General features: G+C 39.5%; 1 protein-coding gene across 7 annotated transcripts in view; it reads left to right on the top strand.

The window, feature by feature from the left end:
- The window catches only part of TTC17 (tetratricopeptide repeat domain 17), a 147,740-nt gene that overhangs the window by 33,719 nt on the left and 88,345 nt on the right, over nt 1-25,676 (top strand). For all 7 annotated transcript variants that reach the window (XR_016217574.1, XR_016217573.1, XM_017346067.4 and 4 more), the window contains exons 5-16: nt 84-215; nt 5,906-6,015; nt 6,227-6,371; nt 6,787-6,926; nt 8,400-8,560; nt 11,190-11,302; nt 13,949-14,095; nt 15,354-15,469; nt 15,625-15,790; nt 17,336-17,413; nt 17,552-17,776; nt 25,125-25,311. Coding sequence is in view for 5 of the 7 variants with exons in the window: in XM_017346067.4 (XP_017201556.1) it covers nt 84-215; nt 5,906-6,015; nt 6,227-6,371; nt 6,787-6,926; nt 8,400-8,560; nt 11,190-11,302; nt 13,949-14,095; nt 15,354-15,469; nt 15,625-15,790; nt 17,336-17,413; nt 17,552-17,776; nt 25,125-25,311 (1,720 nt within the window). In the remaining 2 variants the exon portion in view is untranslated. The remainder of the gene's footprint in view (nt 1-83; nt 216-5,905; nt 6,016-6,226; nt 6,372-6,786; nt 6,927-8,399; nt 8,561-11,189; nt 11,303-13,948; nt 14,096-15,353; nt 15,470-15,624; nt 15,791-17,335; nt 17,414-17,551; nt 17,777-25,124; nt 25,312-25,676) is intronic.

Raw genomic sequence — 25,676 nt, 5'->3', positions numbered from 1 at the left:
CAAAATAAATGTTTCAAGACCCCAAATTAGTTGTGGTCTTTCACTATTTTTTTTTTTCAGTTTTTTTTTCTTCTTCCTTTTAGGGTGTGCAAGAAAGAGTTAATCTTTCTGCACCTCTGTTGCCTAAGGACGATCCTGTCTTCACATATTTATCTAAGCGATTGGGAAGGAATATAGATGACATTGGTCACCTCATTCATGAAGGTTTACAGAAGGTGAGTCATCAGTGGCTTAAAGAACCAAGAGGCCATATAAGCAGAAAATAATTTCCTCTCAGAAACACCTGCCTAATTCTAGAGTATGATTCAAAATTATGATTGCATTGCTATAAACACTATAATTCAGTGCTAGAGAGAAACACAGATAGATAATCTCCTTTGCCAAGGAGTGAGGTTTGAAAGTTTTGTTTTAACTAACTAATGAAAAAACAAATTATAAACTGATAAAAGCAGCAGGGCTTATAGGCTAGATTATATATGTTGAGTGTAGAAGAAGAGTTAACATTTTAGTGTCTTTGATATATCTACACATAATACAAATTTCACTGTTATCTGAACCAAAATATTACCAATAGCAATAAAATCTTCTATAATTTTCTTTTAAGGAAACATCTACTTTAAAAAGATGAAATAGGGAATTCTGTAACAGGACCCAAGAATTTAAATATATCATTCAGGATAACATGGGAATTTAGAAAATGGTTTTTGCTCTTCTGTGTGCATAAGGAGTATCATAAAATGCAGGTTAGTTTCTAAACAGTATTAATTATAGTGATATTAAATAAAATGCCTAATTACAACATCAATATATAATTTATCCATATACATAACTCTGTATATCAAGAGAGGAATTTTTGAATAAGAGTAAGAAAGTAGTTTGACTTTCAAAAGTATTTTATGATGATTTTTGTAGCTAAGTTTTCATCTTCATCTTGTTTTTCCAAAGGTAATATAAAACATTTGCATTCCCAGAACTTGGTGAGTAATAAGGGAAAACTGTCCCAAGATTGTACGGTATCCTGCAGAGGATGGTTAGTTGAGAGTAGATAATAGTGGTAAGTGTTCTATAGAAAATTAAAACAGAGCGCTACTGGTGGCTACTTTAGATTGAGCAGTTGGGGTTATCCTCTCTGGAAAGGTGAAATTGAACTTGACGTCTGAATAACAAGAACCAAGCCACAAAGATCAGACAAGTGTGTTCTGAGCCAGGGAAGTCCCTGTTGCCTGAATGAACTTGGGTCACATCTTAATCTGTCTAGGCTGTTAACAAAATACCACTCTAAGTCAATTCTACTTTACAACATGTTTGACCCAGGTGTGTGAGGTTTCTTTCTTCACACCAACCAATTCTCCAGCTCCCCAGACACCAACTGGGTGCTCTACAATTCAGTTCTCTTCAAACACTGGAGTTAGTACATATCCCACAGGATAGTAATTCAGTCTCACACAATGGCCCCACTTCCAATGCCAGTTGCAAAGTCAAGGCCGTCTAGACTTCTGACCAACCGGCCATAAAGTCGGAGCAGTTCCCGTGCCCCACTCCTTAGGTTTAATCATTGTTAGAACAGCTCATGGAACTCAGGAAAGCACTTTACTTACTGTTATCAGTTTATTATGAAAGGTACAGTTCTGGAGCAGTTGAAGGCAAGAGATGCACAGGTCATCCCTCTCCTCCCCAGGCACATCGCTTCCCAGCACCTGGCTGTGTTTTCCAGTTTGGAAACTCCCCAGACTCTGTCAGATAGGGGGGTTTATGCAGATTCCACCACCTGGAATCACCGGCCATTAGTGATTAGTTCAGTCTCCACCCTACTCTGCTCCCCAGAGGGGGAAAGTTCCAACCCTGTAATCGTGGCTTGGTTATTCTGGAAGCAGCATCTATCCTAAAGTTGTCTGGGTGCCCCCAGTTCTCTAGTCTTCTCATGAACATACAAAAATACTCATCACTTTTCTGATTCTATGAGTTTTAGGAGCTGTGTGCAGGAACCTGGGAGAAAAGCCAAATATGTATTTATCCAACCCACAGACTGGGTGGCTTGAAGGACATAAATATGTTTGCCACAGTTATGGAGGATGGGAAGTCTAAGATCTAGGCACTCATAATTTAGTTCCTGGTGAGGGCCCTCTTTGTAGCTTGTAGACAGCTGGCCGCCTTCACTCTGTGGGCTCACATGGCTTATTCTGTATGCACACATTGAAGAGCAAATGAGAGATGTTTCTGCTGCTGCTGCTGCTCCTTATAAGGTCAACCTTTATGTCCTCTTCACAGACCCATGTGTACTTTGGATATGGGGGTACACAGACCTTCAGTCCATAACTGGTGGCTTGTAATCAGATTCAGTCTAGTGTAAGTGGAGTGTGATGAGTAAGAGGAAAGATGGTAAGGAATGTAGCTAGAGAAATAGGACAGAGCCAGGTCATTGCAGGGCTCCGAAAGTCACGGTAAAAAGACTTGGGATTCAACTGAACAGAGGAGTGATGTAATTCAGTCAATATTTTAAAAAGCTCACTGTGATCACTGTATGGAGAAGTGACTGAAGGGGGCCACAGCTGGAAATGGACCAGTTAGAAGGGAGAGATGAACACAGTTTGCACTACTGATACTTGACAGTGGAAACAGAGGGACTATTTCAGAATGTGTTTACAAATTGAGAAACTGATGACTTAGATGTAGGGAATGAGAGCAAAACACAAACCAGGGACAACTCCCAAACTTTCAATTTGGGCAGCTTGAAAGAACAGCAGGTTTGGGGTGGGAGAGAAGAAAAGACAGCTCTGTTTTGGCCATGTTAATTGGAAATATCTATTATATGAGTCAGGAACTCCAGGGGATGAGGCTTGAGTGCATGATAGAGAATAGTTGTTAAGTAGGGATTATCAGAAGCCATGGGGCAGGATAAAGGCATGTGGGAGAAGGTAAAGTTTGGGAAGAAGTCAGTCTAAATCCTGCAGTCCTGTATATACCTATCAGATGGGGGCAGGTGCCACCAAAAGAGAGTGGGAAAGGTGTCCTAAAGAGTGCAGTACCCCAGGAGCCAAGGAAAAAAGTGTGTTCAGGGGAAAGAATAAGTAATAATAACTTCGGAGTATTATAGATTTGGGGGAGATTTTATGAGAAATTTCACAGAAAGATTTTTCTTTGAATATATATTTTTAGGAGCCAGCATTTGTCATAGCAGTTAGGATCCCTGCTGGGACGCACGCATCACACATCAGCATGCCTGGCATCAGGTCCCAGCTGTTTCTGATTCCAGCCACCTGCTAATGTGCCTGCTGGGAGGTAGCAAGTAACGGCCCATGTACTCGAATCCTCGTTATTGACTTGAGAGTCGTGGATTGAGTTCCAAGCTCCTGCTTCAGCTTGGCCCAGGCCTGAGAATTACAGGCATTTGAGGAATGAACCATCACATGGAAGGTCTTTCTCTGTCTCTGGCTGTGTGTCTATGTCTTTCACGTAAAATGAAAATAAATATAGATGTTCCTCCTCTTAGGCCTAATATGCTATAATATGTAGAGTATTCTGCTTACCATAACCTTCATATCAAATTTTTAACTGAACTTCTTGTTCTAATTCACAACATAGTCTGAAAATAAGGGAAAATAAAACATTTGTTGATTTGGAAAAAAAAGCTTTCTCTGGGGCAGGCATTGTGGCGTAGTGGGTAAAGCCGCCGCCTGTGGTGCTGGCATCACATATGGGCACCAGTTCAAGACCTGGCTGCTCCACTTTCAATCCAGCTCTTTGCTATGGCCTGGGAAAGCAGTAGAAGATGGCTCAAGTCTTTGGGCCCCTGAACCCACATGGGAGACATGGAAGAGGCTCCTCGTTCCAGGCTTTAGATTGGCACAACTCCAGCCATTGCAGCCATGTGGGAAGTGAACCAGCAGATGGAAGACCTTGCTCTCTGCCTCTTCTTCTCTGTAACTCTGCCTTTCAAGCAAATAAATAAAACCTTTAAAAAAAATAAATAAAAGCTTTCTCAAAAAAAGCTGTCAAAAAGAAGACTGAAACTTTAGTCCCAAGTCATGTAAGAAGGTGCTGTCCCTTGACCACCTTCAAGTAGTCAGAGTTTATAGCTGGTCTGCTTATTGTGTTAAAATCTTTAATTGCATCACACAGTCATGCTTTCTTTGAAGATAGAATACTCAAGGATGAATAATACAAGATGTACTTAATATTTTAATCCTTAAAACAATGATTTTAAAAATGTTTTATAAAACTTTTAATTCAGTTTAGCTTTTTTTAAAAAGATTTATTTTATTTATTTGAAAGGTAGAGTTACAAAGAGAGGAGTAGAGACACACAGAGAGAGAGAGAGAGAGAGAGAGGTCTTTCATCCACGGGTTCACTCCCCAATTGCTGCAACATCCAGGGCTGGGCCAGGCCGAACCCAGGAGCCCAGAGCCAAGAGCTTCCTCCTGGTCTCCCACATGTGTGCAGGAGCCCAAGTACTTGGGCCATCTTCCAGTGCTTTCCCAGGCACGTTAGCTGGGTGCTGGATCAGAAATGGAGCAGCAGGGTCTTCAGCCAGAGCACGTATCGGATGCCAGGGTCACAGGCGGAGGCTTAACCCGCTATGCCACAATACCGGCCCCTCGATTTAGCTATTTTTAAAATAAAATAATTGGTTGCAAAAAAAAAATAAGACTTTATAGAAACTGTAAAAGATAAGGTAAAAGTTATAACTTGAAAATAGGTTTGTATATTCCTTTGGATTTTTATTTTTACACATCTTTGTAGTGAAACCTTAATTATACTCATCAAGCACACTGTGGATAATGGTGTTGTAGGAGTCAAGGGGTAATCCCGTTTTAAGGTGTTTTACATATGTGGTATCAGATTGTCCCCTGGAAACTGCCGTAGTGACTTAGTGTTTCTACAGTCAATTTATGAAGTTAAACAGTGCATATTCTTTTTAATAGTTTAATAGATGCCAATTTGTAAAAGGAAAGCTTCTTGTCTCTTTTTTGTGAAGTTATTCATTTCACATGCTTATTAGTTTTTTTTTATTTCTTTGAATTGCTGTTCATGGTTTTTGGCCATTTCTCTTTTTAAGAAATATTTTTCATGTTTAGGTTTAGATTTTTTATAAGCTCTTTATATATTAAAGATACAAATAGTAAGCCTTGACTATCATATAAACTGCCAGTATTTTCCCCAGTTTATAATTTTTCCCCAGCAAAAGTTTAAAGCTTTATATGGGTTTCAGTTTACTTACATTGAGTTTTAACATAGCCCACTTTTGCAATTCAGTATATGTTAGAAGACAGAAAGTCCTAATCACAAAAACAGCAGGTCCATCTGAACTTCTCTTTGACTATATAATACATGTAATTACTATATTCTAAAGATTTAATTTTTAACAGCTTGAAGGTATGCTTTCAATTCTAAACACATGAGAAAAATGAAAAAAAATTCATATTTTACAGAAGTAATCCTTTCGTTGCCTTAAGTTTGTACCTTCACTCAAATATTACATGAAGAAAAAAAACTTATAAAATGTTAGTGTCAGGAATGTTGTGTTAGAGCCCCTGGCATTTCTCAGTATGTCAGCTCTAAACTTTTGAAGTCCTGAATAGGGCCCAGGAAGTTATGTTGTGGCCTCCTGGTGGGCTTTTCAGCCTGGTTTCCACCTTGGAATGACAGCCTGGAGGTGTGTCATCTCTGTGTGAGGATTACACTTAATGCACTTGCCCAGCTGATGGCTGGGGGACCCTTTTGACAGATGTGGTGCATCTGGACTTTGTCCTTTGCATTGTTATACAGCTAGGCTTGATCTTCCTTATCTTGAATTTCAGAAGAAAGTATTCATGAAGAGTATTCAGAAAGTATTCAGAAGAGTATTAATGGTGCTCATTTTGAACATTGTTGTGTTTGATAATCACTTTATTTGTTTAATCTCTAGAATTCTTCCTCTTGGGTACTGTATAATATGGCTTCATTTTACTGGCGAATAAAGAATGAGCCGTATCAGGTAGTGGAATGTGCCATGCGAGCACTTCACTTCTCTTCCAGGTAAGAGTTTTCTTCTAGACCTCCTGATTTTCCTCGTAACTCAGGACTGTTAAAGAAAGAACACATAAGAAGGCATTGGTTTTCTCTACCTGAAAGCATATTCAGTTAATTTCCCAAGCACGATAATTTTGTCACCTTTCCTTGTCAATTAGTTACACATACAGGGAGCACGCGCTTCTTCCCTGACGTCTTCTCACGTCTCTCCTCTTAGGCACAATAAAGACATCGCCCTGGTCAACCTGGCGAACGTTCTGCACAGAGCACACTTCTCTGCTGACGCTGCTGTCGTGGTCCACGCAGCTCTGGATGACAGTGACTTCTTCACCAGCTATTACACTTTGGGGAATATATATGCAGTAAATACTACTTTTTGTTTCATGAGTTGTACCAGTTGGTACTTTCTTTCTTTTCATTTTTTCCTTAGTAGAATGTTACCTTTTTTAATGAAGAAATTAGGGGGAAGAAATCTCAGCACAATAATATATGATAGTTGTTCTAGCCTCTTGACAACAAAGGAAAATAATTAAATTGATTGGAATTTTAACCTGTATAGGATACATCCCTTAAGGATAGCAAACCCTTCTAACTATAATCATCCTATGCTATGCCTTCATCCTGTGGGGATTTGGCTAATCCAAATAATGTCACTGTGAGATACAGGTGTGAATTCATAAATCGCTGGGGGTTTTGGAGCTGCGCAACTGGGCCATGGCTAATGTTTCTTCCCCTGTGTGTGTGTGCATATGTGTGTGTTTGTTTTTGTCTCTTCAGATGCTTGGGGAGTATAACCACTCAGTGCTCTGTTATGACCATGCTTTGCAGGCCAAACCTGGGTTTGAGCAGGCTATAAAGAGAAAGCATGCTGTCCTGTGTCAGCAAAAACTGGAACAAAAATTGGAGGCTCAACATAGGTAACTGGTAGAAAAAAATTTCTCTGAAGTACTGGCACCCTAAAACCTTAGGCTAGATCTCTGGAGGGTGGTATCAATCTTAATTACATCATTAGAATTAAGAAAGAAACCTCTTCACTTGGGTGAGTCCTGTCCCCTTTCTCCAAATTCAGGTGGTTTAGCTCAATGCAGTGGTTGTGTAGAGAAGTCTCTAATGGCAGGGATGCCACAGTCTGGAGGATTTTTGCGATAAAAGCTGTCTTTAACATCTTCATAGTTTTGACCTTTGATGATTTCTGTGAAACTGGATGGGGTTGGAAGGCTGAGAGATACTTACTCTGTTATTTTCATTTTTATTTCCATAGTAAAAATCACATGTATAGTTGCTGTTCTTCCCATTTGGTTCCTATGATTGGGCTGCTGTTATATTAGTCACATGACACTGATAAATTTCGCCAACATTTTAATCAGATTTGTGTGTTAAATTGCACAATAATAGAATTTTGTTGTACTTGGTCTTTGCAATATACTTAATAAAATACCTGATCCCATAAGTTTTAGGGCCAGTTAAGGAACTTCACATAACTCTGAAGTGAACTGCTCATATCTCCAAATAGAGTCCGCTTTAGTTATTAGAGAATTAAATGTAGATGTAGACTCATTAAACTTTTGTATTTGCCTATTTTTCAACCTATTAAAGCATAATATAGAAAAAAGAAAGAGTGGCAGCTTGCTTCTTTATGACTAGTTTCTGTTATACCTGATCAGAACTTGACCTGGCTGAGTGTCCAATATTATGTTCTAATGCCTTCTTAGACAATTTGGGTAACTCCTAAGATTCCCCTATGTTACGGTGTAGTAGCTAATAAGATAAACTGAATGCCCTGTTATTACCTATGTAATAGGTATTAAGGCTGCCTCACTAAATGTGTTGAGGCAGCTGATTTATTAGAATCAGGTAACAAAAAAATATTCCTTTCCAAGCAAAGGTTCTTTGGTTTTTCCCATTTTATAAACCAAGGAGCTAGAGTGTGAGAGCAAGGTACTGTAGCCCCAAATCTTAACCTTGTGTTAAGGCAGAATCAAAGGAAGAGGTGAAGAGGAGGAAAGGATTCCAGAGAGGCATTGAGTATCCGTGGAAACACCACACATTTTGTTGAGGGAAGTAAACATGTTCAGTAGGTAAAGACTTAAAGGATTTTGTGATATACTGTTTATGGCACTTGAAGAGCCCAACATACCATTTGATGTCAAGATAATGTAAATTTAAGAGAAGAATTTTACATTCATCGAAATTTCTACCCTCAGGTTGCAATAAAAGAATGGCATTTGTTTAATCATGTTATTCTTAAGCTTGTAGTCCAGGACCGAATGTTAAGTAAACAGGAAAAACCTAGCAGTTATTTCTGAGAACCACAAAAATTATGGATTTAAGTGACTTTAAAAAAATTCACGTTTTTAAAGCTCTTTTTCCTGATATTAAAAAATGTTAAGATCCCTCCAGAGAACACTAAATGAGTTGAAAGAGTATCAAAAGCAGCATGACCACTACCTGAGACAGCAGGAAATCCTAGAAAAACACAAGCTGATTCAGGAGGAGCAAATTCTAAGAAATATCATCCATGAGACTCAGATGGCAAAAGAGGCACAACTAGGTAAGTTGTGACTCCAAGTAATTGAAAACAAGTTAGGAACTTCACTCTGGCATGCTTTACTTCCAAAGCTTCTGGGTAGCCTTAACGTCATACACAGTTGTGTTTAGGACTTCCCTTGATCTTATTTTTTTCTTTTAAGATTTTTATTTATTTATTTGAGAGGCAGAGTTACAAAAATAGAGACAGAGAGAGAGAGAGAGAGAAAGGTCTTCCTTTCACTGGTTCACTCCCCAAACGGCCAGAGCTGAACTGATCTAAAGCCAGGAGCAAGGAGCTTCTTCCAGGTCTTCCGTGTGGGTGCCAGGGCCCAGACACTTCAGCCATCTTCTGCTTTCCCAGGCCCTAGCAGAGAGCTGGATCGGAAGAGGAGCAGCTGGGACTGCAACTGGCACCCATATGGAGAGGCAGAAGCTTAGCCTACTACACCACAGCGCTGGGCCCCCTTCCCTTGATCTTTAAAAAAAAAAAATATTTATTTATTTGAAAGTCAGAATTACACAGAGAGAGAAGGAGAGGCAGAGAGAGAGAGAGAGTCTTCCATCCACTGGTTCACTCCCCAATTGGCCACAACAGGCAGAGCTGCACCAATCCAAAGCCAGGAGCCAGGCGCTTCCTCTGGGTCTCCCACATGGGTGCAGGGGCCCAAGGACTTGGGCCATTTTTCGCTGCTTTCCCAGGCCATAGCAGAGAGCTGTATTGGAAGTGGAAAAGCTAGGACTCGAACCTGAGCCCATATAGGATGCCAACACTGCGGCAGCTTCGCCCGCCATGCCACAGCACCGGCCTCTCCCTTGATCTAAAAATCAGGATTCATTACAGAGGGTATACCAGAAGCCCTGAGGAGCTGGTTTGATTCCCTTTGCTTTTTAAATTCACATTTGAAATAAAAATCAGATCCTGTACAGCCTAGGAGTCACCCCAGGTGTTTGTCCTCTGTGCCCTGCATCAGTGTTTCTCCAGCTTCACTATGCACATGAGTGTCCTGGAGATCTTGGGAAAATGAGGGATCTGATTCTGTAGGTCTGGGGCGGGGTGGGTGGGGGACGGGGGCGGAGATTCCACCTTCCTAACCAGCTTCCAGGTGGTGCTTCTGCTGCTGCTCTGAACACTACATTGTGGGGAACAAAGCTTCACACCACGCAAGCACAAGTCAGACACAGTAGAAACAACATGCCCATGCTTTTTGACTGACACTGGCAGTATGGCTAAACATCTTTTCTTTTTTGAAGTCTTGCTCCCTTAAAAACAAACTGTTTGGCGTAGGCATTTGGCACAGCAGTTAAGGCGTACTTGGGATACTTGTATCCCATGCTGAAGTGCCTAGGTTTGAATCCCAGGTCTGTTTCCAATTCCAGCTTCCTGTTAATGTACACCCTGGGCAGCATGTGATGGCCCACGTGCTTGGGTTGCTACTGTCCACATGGGAAACACAGAAGGAGCTTCAGACTTTGACCTGACCCAGCCCCAGCTGTTGCAGCCATTTGCTGCAAAAGTGAAATTGTAGATTTGTCTTAATCAGGAATTATTTTTGTCTTCTTTTTTAAAAAAAGTTGGTTGTTTTTTTTTTTTTTTTTTGAAAGGCTGAGTTACAGAGAGAGAGAGATGGGGATGAGGGAGAGAAGGAGACTTTCAGTCCTTTGGTTCACTCCCCAATGGCCACAGCAGCCAGGGCTGGGCCAGGCCAAAGCCAGGAGCCTGGAACTCCATTTTGGTCTCCCACCATGGCTGCAGGGACTCAAGCACCTGGGCTGTCTTCTGCTACAACTTGAACCAGCACCTATATGGGATGCTGGCAGTGGCATAACCGGTATGCCATACTGCCAGGCCCAGTGAGTAGGAATTCTTAACCTGAGTCAATGGGTTAGTTCAGAGAGTTCTGAAATCTTGTCCAACATTATATGTAGAATACACATATGTACAGTTCTGGTGAGGAGGAAGAAGGTGTATAGCTATTATTATTTGTGACCCAAAAAGAGAACCACTGATCTAGGGGAACTGGGGTTGCCAGGAGACCATTGAATTTGGTTATATCCAGGATGTTTCAATTCTGATTAAACCTCAAGAGAGCAGATCTGACAGGTTGCCATCAGAGAATAAATTAATAGAATTCCCTAAATTACAACCTTCTCCCTTAAATAATATATTGGTCTGGGAAACCTCTTAACCTTAAAATTTAGTTTTGACCATTTACAGTCCATTTTAGAATCCCCCTAATAAGTTTTCTTTGCTATTTGGAGTATAAAGGGTATGTTCAGTCCTTGGAATTATCACTGTTGAAACTCTACTGAAATGTAAGTAGAGTTCTCTTACGTAAATTTTAAACAGAATTATGAGCTCTGAAGGGAAATTACAGAGAGATGGCCACAGTCTCTTAGAAGTCTCTTGTACTGTCAATAAAATTTGTAATCATAGAATGTACTTGCTAGTCAGGCAACTTTGTTTTATAGATGTAGAAACTTGGACTTCTCCTTAGAATGATTCAGTTTACCATTAGTGAGTGTTTCCCTATGTAAATAACTCGACTAGGCTCTGAAGGATACAAGATGGAAACTAAATGACTTAAGCTAAGAAAAGCTGTTGGTGTTGCTGATCTTTCTTGTCATTGTTCTAATTTCCTTGGTCATTCCAGGAAACCATCAGATCTGCCGTCTGGTTAATCAGCAGCATAGCTTACACTGCCAGTGGGACCAGCCTGTGCGCTACCATCGTGGAGATATCTTTGAAAATGTGGACTACGTTCAGGTCTTTTTCTTGGTCTCTTGTAGTTCTTACAAATTTTGGCATATCTGAGAGTAATATTGCCTTTCTCCCACCTCGATTCCTTCCTTATTTGATCCCTATAATTTGTGACTATAATTTATAAGTCTTTATAAGTCTGAGTGTTATGTTTATGAAGTCATATTTTGTTGGGAGTACTTACTTACTCCATGGATATCATTCCATTTCCCTAAAGTGCTATCTTTATATGCTTATTTATGAATTTTATTCTTTTCTCCTTTTCCATGGGAGCTAGAATTGGGCTGTTACTACTGTTTGACTCCAAGCCATTGTATCCCCATTAACCTTTTAAGATGAAAACCTACTTAAAATGTGAAAGAGAGCCAGTCAGTCCAGTGAGGTTGCCTTGACCAAAATACCAACATAATGAAAGTCACCAACAGAAAAAATTGGTTAAGCTCTATTGCTAGTTAGTTGCTTTCACTTTCATTCTGTCTCTGTACACACACACACACACACAGGTACACATAAACACACAAATCCATCCTAGCCTGTGTAGTTGAGAAGTAGTATGTAAGGGTAACAACGCCTAATAGTATGTAACCTGTTGAATAAGTGATACAGGCAGTAAGCATAACCAAAATTCCAAGAATCCTAAAAAGGAGATTGAATACCAAACATTTATACTGTGCTAGAGAACACTCATCATGTCTCCAGTCATAGATAGAAAAGTTTAGAGAGAGAAGCAGTGAAGAGGTCAAGAGAGCTTCTGTAGCAGGACAAACCACAGGAAACCAGAAAGTAATCTGAAAAACCCAGACCACTTTGAAAAAGAGTAAGAAACAAAAATTAAGAGGCCATTTAGGAGGGCGGTAGTAATAGGGATGAGCAGCTTCCTGTGATTTTTGTAAACCAGCTCCTACCATATCCAATGTTTGATTTTCAAGACAAGCAATAAAGGAAGACCAGATTCACACTCTGGATTACAGCTCCCTAACTCCATATATTTTAAAGGGAAAAAAGGAAAATGCTTAGAAGTGAAGTAGATTGAAACTGACTTGACTTTTAGGTATCTCAGTGGGCTCAAGATGGTTCATTAAGGGGACTGCCTTGCACCAGATAGCTTCCAATAGTCTATATTCAGTGGCAAACATTGTGGTGCAGTAAACTAAACTGTCTCTTAGTAAGTCCACATCTCATATCAGAGTGCTGGTTTGAGTCCTGGCTCCCTTGTTTCTTATCCAGCTTCCTGTTAACACATCATGAGAAGCCACAGATGATGGCTCAAGTGCTTGGGCTTCTGGGACCCCTGCCACCCACATAGGAGACCACTTGGGAGTTTCTGGCTCCTGACTTCAGCCTAGCCCAGCCCTGACTGTTGTGGGCATTTAGGGAGTGAACCAGTGGATGGAAGAATGAACAAACTCTCTCTCTCTCATTCTCTCTCTCTTTCTCTCTACCTCTACCTGTACCTCTACCTCTATCTCTCTATCTCCGTATCTCTCTCTGTGTCTGCTTTTCAAGTAAGTGAAAATGAATTTAAAAAGTCTATATTCATAAAATTTTATCACCACTATAGAATGTAGAAACCCATTTCTGTTCATAAAGGCCTAGAGCTACAAATCAATCATATTAATTCCATTTTTTCTCATGTCTTTCCTCCCTATCCTTTTTATGGTTCCCTTCCCTTATCTAGCCAGTTTTCAGAAATACACAAGAACTTTGTTATCTTTTGACTCTGTCCATCAAACATTGGTCTGTCTTGGTTTGGAGGAAAGCTATGAATTTTTGTGTTCTTTCATTTTGTACTTTTTACTTCTAAAGATTTATTCAGAATCAGTTGCTAGTGTATAATTTCTAAGCAATAACTGATTTAAACCCTTAAGAAAACTTGTTCTACCCACACCACCCTCAGTTTATGGGGATTATTTTAGTCCAAGCAGGGGAGAAGAATAATGAACCAAATCTCTAAACTAGTTCATCGTTAAACCTGAAAGAGATTAAGCGATAAAAAAGAAGTAATGGGACAGGAGAACAATCCAAACAATTGCTTTTCTCATTCTCCAGTGGCAATGTTGATTAGAAGTTGCCAACTTTGTGTTATCTGTAAGAGAATGCTCTTGGGGTATAGTTCTTAAAATGAAAATGTTGAGGCCGGCGCCGTGGCTCAATAGGCTAATCCTCCACCTTGCGGCGCCGGCACACCGGGTTCTAGTCCCGGTTGGGGCGCCGGATTCTGTCCCGGTTGCCCCTCTTCCAGGCCAGCTCTCTGCTATGGCCAGGGAGTGCAGTGGAGGATGGCCCAGGTGCTTGGGCCCTGCACCCCATGGGAGACCAGGAAAAGCACCTGGCTCCTGGCTCCTGCCATCGGATCAGCGCGGTGCGCCGGCTGCAGCGGCGGCCATTGGAGGGTGAACCAACGGCAAAAGGAAGACCTTTCTCTCTGTCTCTCTCTCTGTCCACTCTGCCTGTCAAAAATAAAAAAAAAAAAAAAAAAAAAAAAAAAAAAAAAAAAAAAAAAAAAAATGAAAATGTTGGATTGCTTTATTACTGACCCACTTTCTGATTTCCTACTAATTTTGAATAATCACTAGCTTTTTTGGTTTAAATTAAGTCTTGGCTGTAATTCCTTTTCCACTTGTAATTTGAACTTTTCTTTTCATCTTCTAGTTTGGTGAGGATTCATCAACCTCCAGTATGATGTCTGTGAACTTTGATGTTCAAGCAAATCAGAGTGATGTCAGTGACTCTGTAAAGTCTTCCCCTGTAGCCCATTCTATTCTCTGGATCTGGGGCAGGGACTCTGATGCATATAGGGTAAGTTAATAGAGAACAGTGAACAAGTTTTCTCAAACAGACAAGATTGCTTAGAGAAGTGGCCCACAACCTCTGATTAATGTGGCCCTGAACACCATTCATCTTAGTTCAACAAAATTTAGTAACTTTCTGCTCAAGAATGGATGAGTGAGACCTAGGATCTGCCTTGACTGCTTTGCAATCAAGTCAGGAAGATAGACATCCTGGTTTCAATCCAAAGTTTGTACTGTGAGTATAATTACCAACTTTAGCAGGTTTCTAAGCGTAATCCGAGATATGTCTGTGTAATCAACATTCTTTCATTGAGCTTCCAGCTATGTACCAGGTTCAGATTAGAAATTTAGTATATAAACTGCTTGCTACCCTGGAGCTTATAAGAGTAAATATGCATTTCTAGGCTAGTTATAAGTAACCATACATTTGCAAATGGAAATACCAAACTGTGAAAGCAAAGTCCGTGTGTTTTGTGTTCACCATTGAGTTTTCAGATTTTAAGTATTTATTAAAACAAAATTAATATATCCAATTAGATTTAATTCTATATAATACAAATTCTTCAAAAGTTTGGTAGCTTCAGGTCAGGATATAAATTTTGTAAGCATCTGGTATAATTGTTTTTATTTAAAAAACGAACATTTTGCAAATCAAAAAATAATTGTTAAACTTTGTCATTGCCAATAAAAAGATCTTAGTTCAGAGAAAAATGGTTTTTTATGCCAGTTTATTAAGCTTATGTATGCTTTCAGGTACAAGTCACAAACTCAACCTTCTCTTCACTTAAACAAAATAAAAATTTGCCTGTTATTATAAGTAGCCCAGACATAAGATAAATTCTAGATTTGATTAAATTAGTAGCCCATTGATCTCAGGGGTGACCCATTTCAGTCTGCTATCCATAGCACTGGTTTCACCCAAAAACTTTCTTTCTGGTCATAAGATGACAGCATCAATTCGAACAATTTCCTTTTTTGTATATAGCGTAAGAGACTAAGACTTGCTTCTCTTCTCCATGTGTCTCAATGGCTCAGCTGATTTAAGCCTGCCAATCCTGAACCAGTCTGTGGGAAAGCCAGTAGAATTACCGAGTTAGACTAATAATCTGCAGTAGAAGGAATATTGTAGACAATAGCTATATTTACCTTAAAATAGTGCGGTCCTGTTCAGTTACCCCAGTATACTTACACTCTTTTAAAAGTTTGTTTACCGTGTTGAAATACTGAATCCAAAGAAATTTATGGGAACTTTGCTTTTTTATTAGGACAAACAGCACATTCTATGGCCTAAAAGAGCAGACTGTGCAGAAAGCTACCCTAGAGTCCCCGTTGGTGGGGAATTGCCAACATATTTTCTGCCTCCGGAAAACAAAGGACTCAGGCAAGTGCTGATGGATTTGGCAAAGCACCTGATTCTGCATGGTTGTCGTCTGGCGGTTCTTTGAGAGCACCAGCCTTGGACTTGAAAGGTTAAGTCTTATCTTGAAGTCACCCAAACTTTGAAAATATGAATCTTGTTCCTTTTTCTTGTGCCAGGATCCACGAACTCACCAGTGATGATTATTCTTCAGAAGAGGAGGCCCAAACCCCTGACTGTTCCATAACTGACTTCAGAAAAAGCCACACCCTGTCCTACTTAGTCAAAGAATTAGAGGTCCGCATGGATCTGAAAGCCAAAATGCCAGATGACCATGCACGAAAAGTAAGGCTCACTTAGGCTGGTGTTTATTGCCGTCCATTCTGGGTGACTTCGGAAGCCTCTTAGATGGAACAAAAACTTGTTAGAGGGCAGCTTTAAGTTTATAAACCTGCAGGATAGAGTTAAGGAGTTCGGGAGCTGAGAAGTCAGTCTTGCTGCTACAGGAGCTCCAGAAAGTGTTCCTAGGGGCTGTTGTTTACGTAGACCCCCTGAGCTCTATTTATTCTTCTAACTGGGGGGTCACAAAGACGACTAACACAGAAATGCTTACCTAGGTGAGCTCTAGTGGAGGCCAGTCTGACCTCCTCACTTGAGCTTTGCACCCGCCAAGCCTCCAGAAACTTGTGTGAAAGCTTGAAGTCTCTTTCCTGGCCTTATCAGTACTGCTTTGGCCTTATATGAGGTCCTTAGGAATTGGTATTAATTTGATAACCCTTTTGCAAACATCACGAATAAGTTCTTTTATGCTCTTTTATTTAATGCTTGTTACTTATGTATCACTGGAGAATTCTTATTACTGAACATAGATTACTCTCTTAGATGCCATTTCATAGTCACAAATTAAATAATTTACCTCTTTATGGCGAAAACATAACATTACAACCACCTTTTTTGAAAGCTTAATTTTAAAACTGTAAGCAGTTAACTACTTAAATTCAACAGGTGTTTTCTGAAGCAGAATTAACATGTGCCAGCACTCTTTTGAGTGTTTAAATACAGAGATAAGTAGGCCATAATCTAGGACTGGCACTCTGGTGCAGCAGATTAAGCCACTACCTACAGTGCTGGCATCCCATATGATTGCTAGTTTGAGTCCTGACTGCTCCACTTCCCAATCCCTCACTCTGCTAATGTGTCTGGGAAAGCAGCAGAGAATAGCCCAATACCTTGGGCCCCTGCACCCATGTAAGAGACCCAGATGGAGTTCCTGGTTCCTGGCTTCCACCTGGCCTCACCCTGGCTGTTGTGGCCATTTGGAGAGTGAACCAGCAGATAGAAGATCTCTCTTCTCTGTCTTGCTGCCTCTCTCCCTCTCTCTATAACTCTGCCTTTCAAAAAATAAGTAAATAAATCTTTAAAAAGTTTCAAAAAAAAAGATCATAATCCCTGCTTTAGAATTTCACACACTTATATAAATGCTGCAAGACCATAAAGTTGATTGATCAGGATTCTGGTGTTTTCCAGCTAGAGAAAATAGCAGATTTGTATTGTATCAACTATAGTATGTAATTGTCTTCTGAATAATTTCTCATTGGGTTCTGGACAGTTAGGTTGACTTTAATGATTTATGGTAGATTACCTTAAATATGTATGTGTGTAGATACATGTCTTCTAATTTGTTTTAGTTAATGGGAACTAGTACCCATATGCAAGAAGGCCAACGCCTGTTGGTGTGACAGTGACCTCATCATGTATATGTGATTATAAATATCTGTTCAACTTAGCTGTTCCTGAGAAGCTTGAGTAAGAGCTTTCCCTTAGAGGAATTCTTTGCAGATGTCTTTCCTAATATTTTCAATTGAGTCAGTGTTCCTGTTGATGTTTCAGATCTTGCTTTCCCGTATTAAGAACTATACTATCCCAGAAGAGGAAATTGGGTCTTTCTTATTTCATGCTATTAACAAGGTGAGTCATTTACCTTGGACATCTGAAACTCAAATGTTTAGTAATTATAACTAAAAGTTGCAGTGTACTTATTAAAGATCTTGTTTAGAATAAATATTTCATTTTTGAGCTAACTGAAATATTTTTTGGAATTTTCAGCCAAATGCTCCAGTCTGGCTCATACTTAATGAAGCTGGACTGTATTGGAGAGCAGTAGGAAACAGCACTTTCGCTATTGCCTGTCTTCAGAGGGCTTTGAATTTAGCTCCTCTTCAGTACCAGGATGTTCCTCTTGTCAACTTGGCCAATCTTTTAATTCACTATGGCCTTCATCTTGATGCCACAAAGCTGCTGCTTCAAGCTTTGGCCATTAATAGCTCGGAGGTGAGATTTTGTGCTGTTCTGTGACTCTGTGTACTATACAGGATAACTCAAATTCAAAAGTACAATTTGTGTTTTTCTAGGGAAGGCATAAAAAATGTCATGCTTTGCTTTTCAGAATAGCAATTGGATATTTCAAGAGAGGACATAAATATTTTGTTTTGTTTTTACTTTGATGTGTTCTTTTTTTAGTTTAAATGTGTAAAAGTTACAGTTATCCTTTGTTTACAGTTTTACATTTAAATAAGAATGACAGGTATAAAAATAAACTGCCACTTTTTTATGTCAGTATGAAACACCCTACGTATGCTTAATGTACTATTGCTTACAACTTTAGTCTGTATATATCATCTGAGCCAAAGCACAGTTGAAAGGTTGTATTGATGGATAAGGTAAATTGATATTTATGCCCTGAATCTCCCCCCATGCAGTCTGTGGAGTTATACCTCTGCTTTGTGGTCATTTACTATAGTTTATGATTTTGAAGATGCCACTTTTTGTTTCATAATTTAGTATCTCTGAAATCAGGATATATGTTTCAATTGCTTTCATATTAGGTTTGGCACAATACAGTAAACATATAGTTAAATTGACTTTATACCAAGTATTAAAATATTTATGTAATTTATATCCAAAAAAAACTTTAGAAAAGGTGTGCACATGGCTTAGGTTTGAGATATCGTGAACTATTATTTTAAGTATGAAAAGAAAATACTGCCTATTATGAGTGTTCTTTGAAATATACAAATTCACAACTGTATTTTAGTTGCCCAAAAAATACTTTTTTTAAAGAATCACTTTATGTATTTGAAAGGCAAGTGACAGAGATGGAGAGGCAGAGAGAGAAAGAAGTCTTCCACATACTGGTTCACTCCCAAAATGGGCACAGCAATCTGTGCAGGGAACCAGGTCGATGTCAAGAGCCTGGAACTCCATCTGGGTCTCCCACCTGGGTCACAGGGGTCAGGTAGCTGGGCCATCATCCACTGCTTTCCCAGCTGCATTAGCAGGGAGATGGATCAGAAGCAGAGCAGCTAGGACTTGAACTAGTGCTCCGTTAAGGGGTCCTAGTGTCCCAGGCAGCAACTTAATCCTCTGCACCACAGTTCCCTCTCCAGCCAAAACCGGACTTTAGTATTTATCGAATGCTTAATATGTACCAGGGGCTGGTAGGGTGGGACAGAGAGGACGCAGTTGTGAATGACATGGAGTGGGATGAAGTGACAGTGTGCAAGTGGAACACACTGTACAGCCATGTTCCCTTGATACTTCTCATGGTTCCCTTCTACTGCCATCCACCAAGGCCATTAAGCAGTCTTCTGCAGAAAAAAAGAACTCCTTTTAGAGATTTGCTGCTTTCCTGTATTTTTAATTATATTAAAAATATTGTTTGTTAAACACTATGATACTCCAAAAAGAACAGAGAGATAAATCAGTGGATCAAGGTGGCTATCTCAAAAATACACCTTCACCAGCACCCCCTCCCAAACTGTCAGCATTTGGAAATACTTCCTTATAAGCGTGTCTTCCATGCAAATATTTCATAGTATTGCAACTCCACTGTACAGGTGATCTTTAAATCTTGTTTTATTTATATTTATTTATTACTCCATAGTTGTTAAAGGCATCAATTTAAATGGCTGTATAAAGGCTCAACAGAAGGTTGAATAGTTATTCTATTGCTGTTAAAAATTTGCTTGCTGACAGTGCTTAGCTATTGTCTGTAATGCTTTCTGCTTAAGGCCTTTTCTGTGTTAACAGATAATTTTCTTAGGACAGATTGCTAGCAGCATAATTTCTAAGTCATTAGCATGGGCTATTTTGATTGCTATGGTACTAAATGCCTAACAATCCACCAGAAGGTTTGGGCCAATATATATTACCATGATCATGGTCTAAAAAATACTCATTTTACCTGTATTATCACCAGACTTGGACAGTTGAAATAACTGCTAACTTTTCTTCATTGTTTACTGGAGCCAGGTACCGTACTACGCATTGTACATGTAATAACCCATTCAGTCCTCATAAAAACCTCTGACATAGAATCTCCCCTTTGATAGATGAGGATTCTCCAAGAGTCAATGATCAGAGAAAGGAAATGATTTACAGAAAGTTAGAGAACTTGCATTTGAACTCAGGTAGACTGGCCACGGAGCTCACAGTCCTCAGCCATGTTATACTATCTCTAGGTTAGCATTTATGAACTAAGCCTATTTATTTAAAAATGTTACTTCCCTGTTGTAACAAGCTAATTTTGTTAGAGTTTAGTTTTTTGAAATTTTGAATTCTATACAATAAAATCCTTAATTCCATCTGTCATGTTAAAAATATTTTCTGTTTACATTTGTATCTAAAAATTACCCGTAAACTTGTCAGTCTTTCCAATTTTAAATTCTATTTCTATATTTAAAGTTTCCTTACAAGACATTTGGAAAACATTAATTCTGTTTGTTTGCTTTGGCTGGATCTTTAAGTAGTTGATTCTAAAATGTGTTGTCCTCTAGTTATTTTACAGTTTTAGGTTTTATATTTAGGTCTGTGATTCATTTCAAATTAAGTTTTCTTAGTAGTGTGAGGTAGGAATCAGTTCATTCATAAACACACACCAGTTGTTCCAGCACCAGGTCTAGAGAAGACGATCCATTCACCATTGAGTTACCTGTCATCTTTGCTCTGAATACCAGACTCTCCCATCCAACAGCTTATTTGACATCTCAGCTTAAATGTATAGAGGGCACTCAAAAACTAAGGGCTAAAACCACACTCCTTAGCACTATTCCAGATTTGTTCTCCCCAGTTTTCTGCAGTTCAGGAACAGTAAAGCTGTCTTTCTAGTAGCTCAGGACAGCACTTGGAGCCATCTTTCATACCTTTCTGAGAGCAAATTCAATTGCCTAGCTAACCTTGCTGATTCAGTTTTCAAAATGAATCTAGAGGGGCCAGTGCTGTGGCACAGTGGGTTAACGCCCTGACCTGAAGCAGTGGCATCCCATATGGGTGCCGTTCTAGTCCTGGCTGTTCCTCTTCTGATCCAGCTCTCTGCTGTGCCCTGGGAAAGCAGAAGATGGCCCACGTCCTTGGGCCCCTGCACCCACGTGGAAGACCCAGAAGAAGCTCCTGGCTCTGGCCGTTGCGGCCATCTGGGGAATGAACCAGCAGATGGAAAACCTCTCTCTCTATCTCTACCTTTCTCTGTAACTCTGTCTTTCAAATAAATAAAATAAATCTTTAAAAAAAAATGCTAATCCTCTGCCTGTGGCACCGGCACCCCAGGTTCTAGTCCTGGTTGGGGCGCCAGATTCTGTCCTGGTTGCTCTTCATCCAGTCCAGCTCTCTGCTATGGCCCAGGAAGGCCGTGGAGGATGGCCCAAGTGTTTGGGCCTGCACCTGCATGGGAGACCAGGAGGAAGCACCTGGCTCCTGGCTTCGGATCCGCGCAGCGTGCCTGCCATAGCAGCCATTTGGGGGGTGAACCAACGGAAGGAAGACCTTTCTCTCTGTCTCTCTCTGTCACTGTCTTAACTCTGCCTGTCAAAAAAAAATGCATCAAGATTTGCACTATTTATCATTATCACCACTACCATCTGATCCAAACCACTACTGTTTTTTGTTTGGATTATTTTGATAGTCTTTTAATTTGTTTCTCTGCTTCTGCTTTTCTCCCCATACAGTTTGTTCTAAAACAGCAAGCAGTGATGTCCTTAAAAAAAATGTCAGATGTTGTCGCTTGACTATTTAAATCCCTGCAGTGGCTTTCTATATAACTCTTGGTAAACGTAAGAATTTGTTACATTTATTTTTATTTGAAGTGCAGAGACGGAGAGTGAGAGACTGAAACACAGAGATCTTCCATTTGCTGATCACTTATCAACAAATAGGGCTGAGCCAAACCAAAACCAGGGACCAAGAACTCAATTTGGGTCTCCCAAGGGGGTAGCAGGAACCTAGTACTGAAATCATTGCCTGCTGTCTCCCAGGGTGTGCATCAGAGGGAAGCTGGAGCTGAGACTCCGACCTAGACTCTCAGACATGGGATGTGGGCATCTCACGTGGCATCTTAACTGTTGCACCAAACGTCCACTCTAAACATAAGGATATTTAATAGTGTCCAGTCCTCTATGACCTCGTGGCTTTTCTTAGCTTATCTCCACGAGGGCATTCTTTTGGCTAATTCTATTCTAGCCTCACTTACCTTCTTACAGTTCCTTAAATATGCTACACATGATTCCACCTCAGGGCTTTTGCACTTTCTGTTCTCTTTGCTTGAAATATTATCTCATCAAGTTTCTTCATAGCTTTCTCCTTCACCTTCTCAAAGTCATAGGAGTATTTCAGTTAAAGTTGCCTAAACTGAATATTTTTGGGCTATTATGTCTTTTTAACAATTTTTTATTTATTTGACAGGTAGAATTACAGACAGTGAGAGAGAGACAGAGAGAAAGGTCATCCTTCTGTTGGTTCACCCCCCAAATGGCCACCACGGCTGGCGCTGTGCCAGTCCAAAGCCAGGAGCCAGGTGCTTCCTCCTCATCTCTCATGCGAGTGCAGGGGCCCAAGCACTTGGGCGATCCTCCACTGTTTTGGGCTATTTATAAAAATAGTCTTAGCACACAGTTTAAAAATAGTATATAAAATCTATTTATAATAGCATTAGAAAACATCACATATGTAGGAATAATCTAAAGAAAAATATACAAGATTTCTGGACTCATTAGAAAACATTGCTAACAGAAAAGACAAAGTATATGAGAGTACTTCAAAAGGTTCTTGAAAAATGGAATTAAAATATGTTTATTTCAGTGCATAAAAATTGAAATCCATGCATAGTTTTTTCCTTTTTTAATAATGCATGTTTTTTAAATAAGACCAGTGTCTGCAAATAATAATTGATAGAATTAAAAAAGAGAGAGTGATCCTTCATGGGAAGCAGGATACACAGCAGACTCATAGAATGGCAAATGCCCTAAACAGCACTCTGGCCTCAGAATCAGCCCTTAAGGCATTCGGATATGGCTAAAAATCCCATGAGAGTTTCACAGGCATGGAAAGCCAAGATACTATGGCAAAAAAAAAAAAAAAAAATAAATAAATAAATAAATAAATCTAAATGAAAGATTTCTGTGAGTGAGATCCCAGTGGGAAGAACAGGCCATTAAAGAAGGCAGTACCTTTCTCTGAAGAGAGAAGAGAACTTCCACTTTGAATATGGCCTTGTCTAAACAAGATCGGAGTTGGTGAACTCAAGAGGCTTCCGTATCCTTGGCAGCTCAAGACAATAGCCTCGGGTGATTACTGATGTCATAAATAAGAGTGTCAATTGTTAAATCAACAACGGGAGTCACTGTGCACCTGCTCTCCATGTAGAACTTCTGTCCTTAATGTGTTGTACTATGCGAATTAACGGTAAAACTACTACCCAAACAGTACTCTAAACTTTGTGTGTCTTTGTGGGTGCAGTCTGTTGAAATCTTTACTTAGTATATACTAAGTTGATCTTCTGTATATAAAGATAATTGAAAATGAATCTTGATGAAGAATGGAATGGGAGAGGTAGTGGGAGATGGGATGGTTGCGGGTGGGAGGGAGGTTATGGGGGGCGGGGGAGGAGCTGCTATAATCCAAAGGTTGTACTTTGGAAATTTGTATTTATTAAATAAAATTTTTTTTAAAAGAAGACTAAATAAAAAAATACATGTTTTTTGCAAACTTTTTGAAGACCCCTTATATCTTGTCCATGAATTGGCAGTTTCGGTTGCGTATGTACATTCTCTCCAATTTGATTTATGGCTTTAATTCCACCTTAAAACATCTAACAGTTGCATATATGTGCATGGGTATTAATAAGTTGACTCTCAGACCTACATAGAAATAGACCTAAAATAGCCAAAAATTGAGGGGGAGAGATTAGGGGGCTTACGCTACCAGATTTCAAGATTCAACTATAACTAAATCAGTATGGTGTTGTCACCAAGATATTCAAAGAGAAATGGATCCCCCCATATATGGTCACTGATATATGACAGAATACATCTGAAGTTCAATGGGAGAAAAGCTTTTTGGTTTTCTAAATAATTTGTGCTAGAGTAATAGGATATCCCTGTGGAAAAATATAAAAACTTTGACTCCTATTTCACATCATAGAAAATTAATTTGAAGTGAATCATGTACCAGAATGTGAAAGGAAACAATAATGCTCTTGATGAAAATGCAGGAGAATGTCTTTTGACCTTGTAGTAGGTAGATATTTCAAAAAGCATGAACTATAAAAGAAGAAAATGGACCTTCATTAAAATTAATAATTCCTGCTCATTAAAAGATGCCATTAAGAGGGTAAACAAGCAAACCACAGTCCTAGAGAGGATATTTGTAAGAAATATTTCTAATAGAGGGCTAATACCTAGTAAATGGAGAAAACGCCTTTAAATCAAGGACAACCTAATTTCTTTAAAATGGAGAAAAGAACAGGCACTTCAGAAATAAGATTCAAATGGCCAATGGGCATATGAAAAATATTCAACATTATTCCTCTTCAGGGAACTGCAAATTAAAACCACAGTGAGATGCCAATTCAGCTTACTAAAATAGCTAAAATTAAAACAACTGATAGTACAAAGTCAATGAATTCTCATACTTGCCAGTAGGTATGTAAATTTGTTCATCCAGTTTGGGAAACTGTTAGATCTACTAAAAGTAAATGCATGCCTGCCTAGGAAAATGTGTATAAAATTTCTGATAAAGAAATGTGTAAAAATATTCATTCATAATAGCAAGAACATGGAAACATTGCAAATACCAATCAGAAGGGGAATGGATGAACAAACTGCTGTATGCATAGCACATAGCATTAGACGTCCATCTGACAAAAAATAATAAGCAATCAGTACACACAGAAACATGAATGAGTTTTAGATTGGGGGGGAAGCTATGAATGGATGACATTGTATGTCACATACAAGAGAACATGGTGTTTGATTCCATTTCTGTGAGTCAAGTTTAAGAAAAGGCAGAATAAATCTATGGTGATAGATGTCACAGTATCACAGCCCAAGGAAACCTCCTGGGGTACTGAAAATGTCCTTAGTGTATCTTGAGCCAAGTGGCAGTTGTAGGGATCTATATGTATGTAAAAATTCATTGAGTTGCAAACTTTATATTTTTATTTATCTTCATAAAAGGTAAAAAATAAATTTGTTTATGTAAGACAGTTTAGAATTGTCTAGTGTGCATAAAACAGACAGTTAGCAATAACCTGCATGGAGTAACCTAAGAAAAGCCAAAAGACATAAAATATAAAGGTTTTGCAACTCATAAAACTCATTAACATTGTGCTGATTTTGTTTGTTTTCAGCCCCTGACCTTTTTGAGCCTGGGAAATGCTTACCTTGCGCTGAAGAATATCAGTGGAGCACTTGAAGCCTTTAGACAGGCTTTGAAATTAACTACCAAATGCCCAGAGTGTGAGAACAGCCTGAAGTTGATCCGCTGTATGCAGTTTTACCCTTTTCTGTACAACATCACCTCTTCTGTTTGCAGTGGTAAGCAGCTGTTAAATGTTGACAAAATCGTGAGCTCAAGAGAACTCAGAAAATGGGGTGGGCATTTGGCCTCACCAGTAAGATGCCAGTTGGGATACCTGTGTCTCATTATCAGTGTGCCTGGGTTCAAGTCCTGGCTCCACTCACAATGCCAGCTTCCTACTAATGCACACCCTTGGGAGACAGCAGTTGATGGCTTAAGTAATTGGGTCCCTGCCACCCATATGGAACCCTCAAGTTCCTGGGTCCTGGCCTTGTCCTGGTACAACTCTGGCTGTTTGGAGCATTTGAGGAGTGAGCTAGTGGATGGGAGCTCTTTCTGTCACTTTGCCTCTGAAATTAATTCATTAATTAAGGGGAAAAGG

The sequence above is a fragment of the Oryctolagus cuniculus genome, chromosome 1 (genome assembly GCF_051225735.1).
Source record: "Oryctolagus cuniculus isolate XC-2025 breed Fujian yellow rabbit chromosome 1, ASM5122573v1, whole genome shotgun sequence".
NCBI lineage: Eukaryota > Metazoa > Chordata > Mammalia > Lagomorpha > Leporidae > Oryctolagus > Oryctolagus cuniculus.
The sequence above is the reverse complement of the archived record's forward strand: the minus strand, read 5'-3'. Positions and strand labels throughout refer to the sequence as shown.